This window comes from Neoarius graeffei, chromosome 27, assembly GCF_027579695.1.
Source record: "Neoarius graeffei isolate fNeoGra1 chromosome 27, fNeoGra1.pri, whole genome shotgun sequence".
In the NCBI taxonomy this organism is placed as follows: domain Eukaryota; kingdom Metazoa; phylum Chordata; class Actinopteri; order Siluriformes; family Ariidae; genus Neoarius; species Neoarius graeffei.
In genome coordinates, this window is record NC_083595.1 from 5,037,788 (window position 1) to 5,047,874 (window position 10,087).

At 39.3% G+C, this 10,087-nt stretch overlaps 1 protein-coding gene across 1 annotated transcript in view; it reads left to right on the forward strand.

Annotated features, from left to right (window-relative positions):
- dpp4 (dipeptidyl-peptidase 4) overlaps positions 1-6,653 on the forward strand; it is a 33,838-nt gene extending 27,185 nt beyond the window's left edge. Inside the window, exons 20-26 of the mRNA XM_060911987.1 lie at positions 270-464; positions 1,475-1,529; positions 1,738-1,837; positions 2,300-2,358; positions 2,503-2,575; positions 5,129-5,202; positions 5,827-6,653. Of these exons, the coding sequence (XP_060767970.1) occupies positions 270-464; positions 1,475-1,529; positions 1,738-1,837; positions 2,300-2,358; positions 2,503-2,575; positions 5,129-5,202; positions 5,827-5,919 (649 nt within the window). The 3' untranslated portion in view covers positions 5,920-6,653. The remainder of the gene's footprint in view (positions 1-269; positions 465-1,474; positions 1,530-1,737; positions 1,838-2,299; positions 2,359-2,502; positions 2,576-5,128; positions 5,203-5,826) is intronic.
- Positions 6,654-10,087: the final 3,434 nt, after the last annotated feature.

Sequence of the window (10,087 nt, forward strand, 5' to 3'; positions counted from 1 at the left end):
ACAAAATAACTATAAGAGAAATTAGCAAGCTCAAGAAAACAGTACAAGTGTGCGATATGAGGCAGTTTGTTTACTATGTTGCTGTGATCGCATCACATTGTGCTATATTTCCGCCACGCTTTTGACGTGGGTAGTGTGTGAGCTTACATTAGTATTATTAGTATTATGTATATTGCTAATAATCAGGTCTGGGACAAGTGTTAGCAGTGTATCGTGGCAATTTAGAAAACGCAGCACCATGATCTCACACGCGGTTTTGTGTTTGCTAGCTACGCCGGGCCGTGCAGTCAGAAGTCAGACTTTCGTTTCCGGATCAACTGGTCTACGTATCTGGCCAGCACGGAGAACATCATCGTGGCCAGTTTCGATGGCCGAGGAAGCGGATACCAAGGGGACCAGATCATGCACTCGATCTATAAACGACTCGGCACCTACGAAGTGGAGGACCAGATCACCGTCGCCAGGTAACACGTGATTGAATGGATCTGAGAACCTGCGTGTTATTTCCATTCTCGAACACAGCCATGTCGATTTCCCTAAAGACTCACGGAGAAGATTTTACTACACCAGGAATTCCAGGACCAAACACGTCCAAGTCCTGGACACTCCTCAGACGATGTTTTGGTTGAGTTATTTATCTAGAGTGTGATGACCGAAGTGTCCTCTCCATCCCCGATCAAGTCTTTCCATGTTTATTTTCAAGAGCAGTGTGTGTTTCTGAAATGGATTTGGTGTTACATTTAGAAAGCTCATAAATCTGTCCGGTGGTGAAGAGCTCTCTCATGGCTGAGAATGGAAAAAAAAAAAAGTGAGGTGGAGGTTTTTAATCACGTTATAGACATGAATTAAGTTTCATTTAAAGGTGCAGGAGATGAGATTTCTCAGGATTAGGTCTGTCGTGGTTAAGTAGGTGGAGTTAAATGAGTGAGTGCTTTTTTACTCTCTGAGCCCGCCCCCATTCCCACCCATGAAAACAAAGCTCCGCCCCAAGAATCTACACTGGTTTGGCTAGATTTAGCATGAGCAAGGCTAACATAACGTTAACAACACACAAAATTCAGCTCATGATGATTTATAATAACAGTCCAGAGTGCAGTCGCTGTGCCTTTTTCTTTCTAATAAGTTCCTATATCTATAAAAAAAAATTACCGACTGCCGGCCGATTCGAACACAAGTGTTTCGAACCGTATCGTGGTTTTCCAAATAGGTTTTCAGAGCCATGTAATAATTTTGGATTAAAACATATCTTCATATTTTTCCACCTTTATTTATATCCATAATCAACTCTCGTACCTACTTTAAATGAAATGTATTGCTATTATCTGCTGATACAATAGAGCTTTATTGTGCGACGGTTGCAAATTTTAACCATGTGATTAAAAACTGGATAAAGAAACACCAACATCTTCAAACTGGGATCGCTGGTGCTTAACTGTCCTCATGCTAACGCCACATTTTTGGTCTTTTGTTTTAGACATTTAATTGGTGAGGGCTACGTCGATAAAGATCGAGTTGCGATCTGGGGTTGGGTAAGTGCTCACAATTAATTATTAGCTAATTCATAGCTACAAGAATACACGAGGCTTCACTGTGGAAAGTTCCAGCTTCACAAAGCGCTGACACTGGAGACTCCTTCCATAAACATCTCCTTATAGAAAACTTCACCATATTCATGATTTATTTTATCCGGATTGTAACAACGTGATGGATGCTTCTGTATATTTTGCTGTATTTCAGTCCTACGGCGGTTACGTCACCTCCATGGTTCTGGGGGCAGGAACTGGAGTGTTTCGGTGCGGCATGGCCGTCGCCCCGGTGTCAAAGTGGGAGTATTACGGTAAGGAAATTTATTCGATGAGAGAAAAAATGAGCACAAAGTCTTTTTTTTTTCCCTTTACCAAAAGGGTGCCAATAATTCTGAAGGTGACTGCGTGTACAGTATGATGTGAGGAATAAATGTAGTCTGTGGTTGTTAATCAGACAAGTCAGTGTCATGGAGTTTCAGTCTCTTGGAATTTTTTTTTTTGGAAAATTAACGAGTCTCCATCTTCATGAATTTATCGGAAATAGATTTTCTTCGCATTTACACAAAGCATTTAAAGTTATTTATTTATAAAATCATGTTTATCTGATGCCGTGATGTTATTTATTCCAATATAACACACTATCATTGAGCAATAGTTCTATGTCTATATTGCGGTATATTGTCATAGCGATGTATCGTGACGTTCCTCCTCTGGTCCCTGGAGCTGCGTGTAATGTTTTGTACCCGATTCTTGTTTTTTCTGTAAATGAACAGATTCCATCTACACCGAGCGCTACATGTTAACTCCGGAAGAAAACGCAGCCTTCTATCAGGTGAGTTAGCGGAGCGTGCGACCCAGCTTCGCTCTGATTTTCCCCAAAATGACTCGTTTCGGAGTCAGCGTGAGTCAGCTCAGAGAAATGAAACGCTGCGTGCATGTTTACAAAGTGTGTGATGAGTTGTTGTAATCTGTGCAGAATTCCACAGTGACGGGAAGAGCAAAGAATTTCCACTCCGTTCAGTACCTTCTGGTGCACGGCACAGCTGACGGTAACACACACACACACACACACACACACACACTTGCACTTCGCTACACAGCTACATCCATCAGCCGCTTTCCTTATTCAACACGTTTTACACCGATGGCCTCATTTTGCCTTTAAACACCCGGAAATGGAGTCTATCGCTTTAGTGTTTGAACACACAGCTGTAAGAACGTAAAGAAGCAGAAAACACAATGAAACACGTTTTAACGGAAAATTGTCATGTTGCAAATCACAGCACTGTATATCGAACATTACTCTATCTACATTTACTGGATACGAGCAATCGCGCGCTCTGATTGGCTACTCTACTACTAGGATATCAGCTCATATCCCATGAGTAGAGCAAAACAAAATGGCGGAGCGTGTTGTTGAACCAACCAAGGATGAAATAAAAACTCTACTCGAAAACAAAAAAATACAAAAAACCCCAACAAAATATAGAATGAAACGATTTGATAGTAAGAACGTATCTTTTTTTTTTCAAGAAGTATTATTATCTCATTTTTCACGTTGCTCCTGTCATTTTGCCGGTTTGTTTACATTCTTCATCTTTAAGCATTAAAATGTGTTGAATTTTTGTACACTGGGTCAAAAGCGCAAAGAAGTTTTGAAAATTACAGAACTGAAATGGGGCGGCACGGTGGTGTCGTGGTTAGCGCTGTCGCCTCACAGCAAGAAGGTCCTGGGTTCGAGCCCCGGGGCCGGCGAGCGAGGGCCTTTCTGTGCGGAGTTTGCATGTTCTCCCCGTGTCCACGTGGGTTTCCTCCGGGTGCTCCGGTTTCCCCCACAGTCCAAAGACATGCAGGTTAGGTTAACTGGTGACTCTAAATTGAGCGTAGGTGTGAATGTGAGTGTGAATGGTTGTCTGTGTCTATGTGTCAGCCCTGTGATGACCTGGCGACTTGTCCAGGGTGTACCCCGCCTTTCGCCCGTAGTCAGCTGGGATAGGCTCCAGCTCGCCTGCGACCCTGTAGAACAGGATAAAGCGGCTACAGATAATGAGATGAGATGAGAACTGAAATGTCCAAGGAGGAATTAAATAAAGATCTAAAGCTGTATACTGTATACCTCAACAGCAAGACGGCACTTTCTACAAAAAAAAAAAAACAGCAATAAAGTCAATTTGTGCCGCCATCGATAGGTTTTTAAGAAGTCCGCCTGAGCGGAAATGATTTTGTCGGATGTTTTGTTTAAAGTTTTTATCCCCCGCTGGCTGAAAGGCCCGAAGGGGGATTATGTCATGGCAATGTCTGCCTGTCCGTCCCGGGAAGAGTACTCTCCTTCTGAAGTCAACTCCTCTCACAGTTTTTGGAGGAATTTCACCAAACTTGGTAAAAGGCCTTGTTATACAGTATGTCGGTAGTACGCATATTGTTATTTTGTTCAATTTTGATCACATTTTACCAGAGTTACAGCCCTTGATTAATAAGCTTGTACTTTGACAATTTCATGAAGGTGTGTTTGCCTTCTGACATCAACTCCTCTCGCAATTTTTGGACGAATTTCTTGAAGCTTGGCAAAAGATCTCGTTATATGACGGTAATACGCAGAACGCGATTTAATTTCGTTTGTGAAAATTTTACCAGAGTTTTGACCCTTGATTAAATAACTTGTACTTTGACAATTTGATGAGGGTGTACGTTCTTCTGAAGTCAACTCCTCTCACAGTTTGTGGAGGAATTTCACCAAACTTGGCAGAAGGCTTTGTTGTATGACAGTAATACGCAGATTGAAATTTCGTTTAATTTGGGCAAATTTTCCCTTGATTATTAACAAACTTGTACTTTGGCAATTTCATCAAGGTGTGCTTGCTTTCTGAAATCAACTTCCCTCACAATTTTTATCCCCCACTGGCTGAAGGGCCCGAAGTGGGATTATGTCGTGGCGACATCCGTTCGTCCATCCGTCCCAGGAAGAAGAGTACTCACCTTCTGAAATCAACTCCTCTCAGAATTTTTGGAGGAATTTCATGAAACTTGACAGGATTCTTTGTTCTATGTCGGTAATACGCATATTGCAATTTCATTTAATTCAGTCGCATTTTACCAGAGTTATGGCTGAGTTGCCAGCGGGGGATATTGCGCTCTCAGAACACTTTGTTGTTTATTGAATTTGCTAAAAATAAAAATGCTCTGCTTCTCAAAGTCCAGTGAATGTTGAAAGAATAAAAGTTATTCCACCCAGCCTCGCCTCGTCAGCTATCAGCTCATATACGACTCGATTTTGTGGAATTGTTAACAATGTGATCGTATCACGGGTTTGTTTTTAATTGGCACGTTTCCTGAGTTTCTAAATTAGTGAAATTCTTACGCAGTTTTTTCCCCGCATTTTTATACCAATATTGTGAATAATTGTGGGTTTTTTTTTTTTATTCAGACTAAACGTAATAAACAGGACTGACGTTCTGATTGAGAATGTTGTACCAAAAATGTCTCGACTGTAGTCCTGTGATTGTACTTTTGTGTTAACGGGATACTGTACATCACCACATCATAGGCACTTTGCACCATTTCCTGTCACGCCGTTTCATGACACCGTACATCTTTATTTCCAGATAACGTCCACTTCCAGCAGGCAGCGCAGATCTCCAAAGCTCTCGTCGACCAACAAGTGGATTTCGAGTCGATGGTAAACACTCGAAGAGCTGCAATTTATTTTGTGGAGTAAATATTTACAGCGGGATTTCAAAGTCTGAGACTTGCTTTTATTGTGCATTCTTTTCTAATTTAATAAAAAAAAACAAATATGACAAGTTCCACCATCAGCAGCTTGAGTGAAAAGTCCAATATTTACGTGACTTTCAGAAGTTGTTAGTATTTCATAAATCCCCGTTTTGCTTGAGACGTTCGTGCGAAATTGTAACGTTGGATCGAATCCATTGGAATTTCATCATAACACGTGTTTCAGTGGAAGAGAAGGCTCGAGCCAAATCTGATCTTTTGTACAAAGTGTCTAACATGAACATTATTATAAATTCGCGTCTGTTTGAAGATTAACCAAGTGTTGAATATTCAAGACGTTTCCTTTCCTTGTTTTTATTTTCAAAAATGGAAAATTTTCTCTTCTTGGATTTTCAGTGTGCTCTCAGACTTTTTGAACCCGCTCCAAAACACACACTTCATCAGATGAATACATGAGTAAATGTGTTGTTGATGTTACGTGGATAATTTTTGAGTCTTTTAATAGTTCTAAGTTCCTAAAAGTCCAGCTTTTGTACTGTTTCTAATCCTTCCATCCGTCTCCGTCCCTCAGTGGTACACGGACGAGGATCACAGTCTGGCAGGATCGGCCTATGAGCACGTCTACACCCACATGAGTCACTTCCTGAATAAGTGCTTCGCGTGATATACGGCTGTCCATGTCCGATTGCTCACATAACTCACTTCCTCCTTGGACTCCTGCTCCAAACAAGACATCCCTCAAATTTCACACTGTACTGAGTGTTGTAGGAAAACGTTCAATCCAAAGCCGACTCGATCACTCAGGAGTAATTAAGCAACGTGTCGCCTTCACCACATGCCCACGCTGATCCCTGAGAGCTTCGTGTGTCACTTAGCAAATGATGGGAAGCTCATATTCCTTCACAGCGGTATTGATTTCAGTGTCGTTCTTGACTTTTGGCACGAGTCCGAGGCCGAATATCACACAAAGCATCTTAAAATTCTATAATCTGAAATCAATTTCATGTCAATAATAAATTTTTTTTTTTAAATAACAATCAAATTTACACTGAAAACTGTCTAATAATTATTAGCTAATTAGATGTTACACTATGTTAAGTTTTCCCTAATGGTTTGTTGTTCAAACTTTTTTAAAAGAATTTCGATGCTTTATATAAACACACACAGCTCTGTGCAGAAGTCTGAGGCACGTGTAAAGAAATGCTGTCGACCAAAAACAGCTTAAAAAATAATTAAAGTAAGTGTTTCAGTATTTAAAAAAATACAACGAACAGTAATCAGTAAGCTAGAATAAATGAAACAAAGTCAATATTTGGTATGTACAGAAGCCGAGAGAGGCCCTTCATATAATCCTTTTTTTTTATTCACCTTGTTATTCCGAGATAACGACATAATTAATTCAGGATCTCAAGAAAACAACACAACTAATTCGAGATCTCGAGAAAACAAAACCGTTATTTCGTGATCTCGAGAAAACAAAACAATTATTTCATGATCTTGAGAAAACAGCTGAGAAATGGTTCATTCAGGTGCGCCAAGACTTGTGATATGCCGACTTTGGGGCTATTTCTCATTCTGTATAGACGCAACTTTGGTCATTAGAATGTCTGGAATAATCGATCACCTAATAAGGCAATATTTTGATCAGGGGTTGACACAGGGAGAGATTGCATTAAGTCCTTTAATAAGGGATAATTTCAAAATTAGTCCGCGGCGCCTCCGCAGAAGACTGGCCCGGCTTCGTCTCTACCGACGGAGATACAGTGATCCAGCTAAGATCATGAAATAATTGTTTTGTTTTCTCGAGATCTCGAAATAACGGTTTTCTTTTCTCGAGATCTCGAATTAGTTGTGTTGTTTTCTCGAGATCCTGAATTAATTATGTCATTATCTCGGAATAACGGTTTTCTTTTCTCGAGATCTCGAATTAGTTGTGTTGTTTTCTCGAGATCCTGAATTAATTATGTCATTATCTCGGAATAACGGTTTTCTTTTCTCGAGATTTCGAATTAGTTGTGTTGTTTTCTTGAGATCCTGAATTAATTATGTCGTTATCTCGGAATAACGGTTTTGTTTTCTCGAGATCTCGAATTAGTTGTGTTGTTTTCTCGAGATCCTGAATTAATTACGTCGTTATCTCGGGATAACAAGGTGAATAAAAAAAGATTATATGAAGGGCCTCTCTCGGCTTCTGTAGGTGTGAGACGAAATTTGCTTTAAAAAAAAAATCAGTCTGAGGTCCAGTGAGTGCAGTTTTATGCAGAAGTGAGCTGTACGGTAGGTTTTACTGAGCATCTTACAGAACCAGCCGCAGTTCTTCTGGACACTTTGTCACACCCGTTCTTCAAAAAAACCCTAGCCTTTATTATGTTTTCTTTTTTAATCTGAAAAGCGCTCTCTTCTGGATGGAATATGCTGCTCAGACACATTGCAAACTTTTCTTTTGTAACATTTAATTTTGTGCCGGAAAACGAAAGAAACATTTGGAACTCTAAAATGTTTTTGTAATGTTTTGACTCTCATGAATGTAGAAGTCGTAAAATAGAAATCTATAACAAAGTTTGTATGGAAAAAAATAGGGGGGCTAAGACTTTTGCACAGTGCTGTAGATTAAAAAAAGGTGGAACTACTGTTCTGGTATTTCAGCATCTTTGATCTTCATGTATGATTTCTTTTTTTTTAATAATGTATATGATTTCAGGGCACCAAAGTTTATTCTGTGACGGTGTATTAGGGACATTGGGTGGAGAAAAAAAAAAGCTGAGGGAGGAGGGGGTGATAGACACCGCGGCTGAACCGAGAATTACAGGAAGTACCATGGTTTTTTTTGGGGGGGGTTTTGGTTTTTTTTTTCACCTTGTTTACTCAATATAAATGAATAAAGATTTTTAACTCTGTTTCCCAGAATGCACTGCAGCCAGGAAGCACGTGATTGTTGTCTCGGAGAACATCCAAGTTTTTTCCTTGTAAATTTGTGACTTATATATGACCCCCATCTTTCTGCTTTGTGTTTTTTTTAACCTGATACACCGTCCTAGTCCGTATTCCTGCCTCAGAGATTTAATCTGATTATTTACTCTGTACACGTTTACTCTTTATGAACAGTTTGCATAAATGCCTCAATCTTGTATTTAATTTCCAATCAGGAGATAATAAATGCTGTGTAATGAGAATATACGCCATTATTCATTTGTACATTTAAAAAAAAAAAAATATATATATATATATATATATATATAAAATTTTATTTTATTTTTTTATTTATTGTAAATTCATGAAGATGTGATTACAGGTGAATTATTTACTAGACGCGCAATAAAATTTTGCATCTTAAAACTATCAGTGTGATAACTATTTTGTGTTACAAGTACAATAATGTAAAGAACAAACTACAGCAACAAGTTGTCTTCTGTATGATCTCTGTATTCGTAACTGTGATGGTCACGGACACACAGGCTAATATCATCCCACATTCTACCGTTACACTTTATCAGTTTGCTGCACAGTACGGTCATCAATATGATCAGACTCAATAACTGACACCAGTTTGATTTACAGTTTATTTGCTTTAACCTGACAGTGTTTAATATGGAGTGCAGACATTTTAATGCTGTAGGGTTGCAAAAGCTATGTTTGTTTGTTTGTTTGAGTTTTCTTTGAGTTGCCTTGTGTGTTGGGGCGGTCCCTTCCTGGTTGGGGAAAAAGGCGTGGCTGAGGGTTGAGGAGACCTAAATCTTGGAGGCTGCTCATTAGGCCGTCCAACGTCTCGCCATGTGGCCGAGAGGGATTTTGGCTTTAATTAGTTTTGCTTTGTATCTGTTTGCAGTCGGTGTTTATTTCTGTTTACCTCTTCTGTGTTATTTGGTTTGGCCACTATATCTGTTCCCTTTTGTCTCATTGTGTGAGGTTAGTTTTGTTCAGATATCGTCATGTCAGATGTCTGTATCTCAAGTCAAGGTATATTTTGTTCACCTCTTTTATAGGCCTAGTTATTATTCATTTTGGTCTTTGTAAGCTTTTTTTTTTTTAAAACATTTTTGGGTAAATAAAGCCCTGCCTTTTGAATCAAAAACTCCTGTGTCCTCTTGCCTCACTGATCGGTCCCTGACAATAACATTACATTCAAAGTGGACAAGGTAATGAGCTCAATATGGGTGTTTATAGCTCAATGTGGGTGTTTATACCACAATATGGGTGTTTATACCACAGTATGGGTGTTTATAGCACAATATGGGTGTTTATAGCTCAATATGGGTGTTTATAGCAAAATATGGGTGTTTATACCACAGTATGGGTGTTATAGCACAATATGGGTGTTTATAGCTCAATATGGGTGTTTATAGCTCAATGTGGGTGTTTATAGCTCAATGTGGGTGTTTATACCACAATATGGGTGTTTATAGCTCAATATGGGTGTTTATACCACAGTATGGGTGTTTATACCACAGTATGGGTGTTTATAGCTCAATATGGGTTTTATAGCAAAATATGGGTGTTTATAGCACAATATGGGTGTTTATAGCTCAATATGGGTGTTTATAGCACAATATGGGTGTTTATACCACAGTATGGGTGTTTATAGCACAATATGGGTGTTTATAGCTCAATATGGATGTTTATACCACAGTATGGGTGTTTATACCACAGTATGGGTGTTATAGCACAATATGGGTGTTTATAGCACAATATGGGTGTTTATAGCTCAATATGGGTGTTTATACCACAGTATGGGTGTTTATACCACAGTATGGGTGTTTATAGCACAATATGGGTGTTTATAGCTCAATATGGGTGTTTATAGCTCAATATGGGTGTTTATACCACAGTATGGG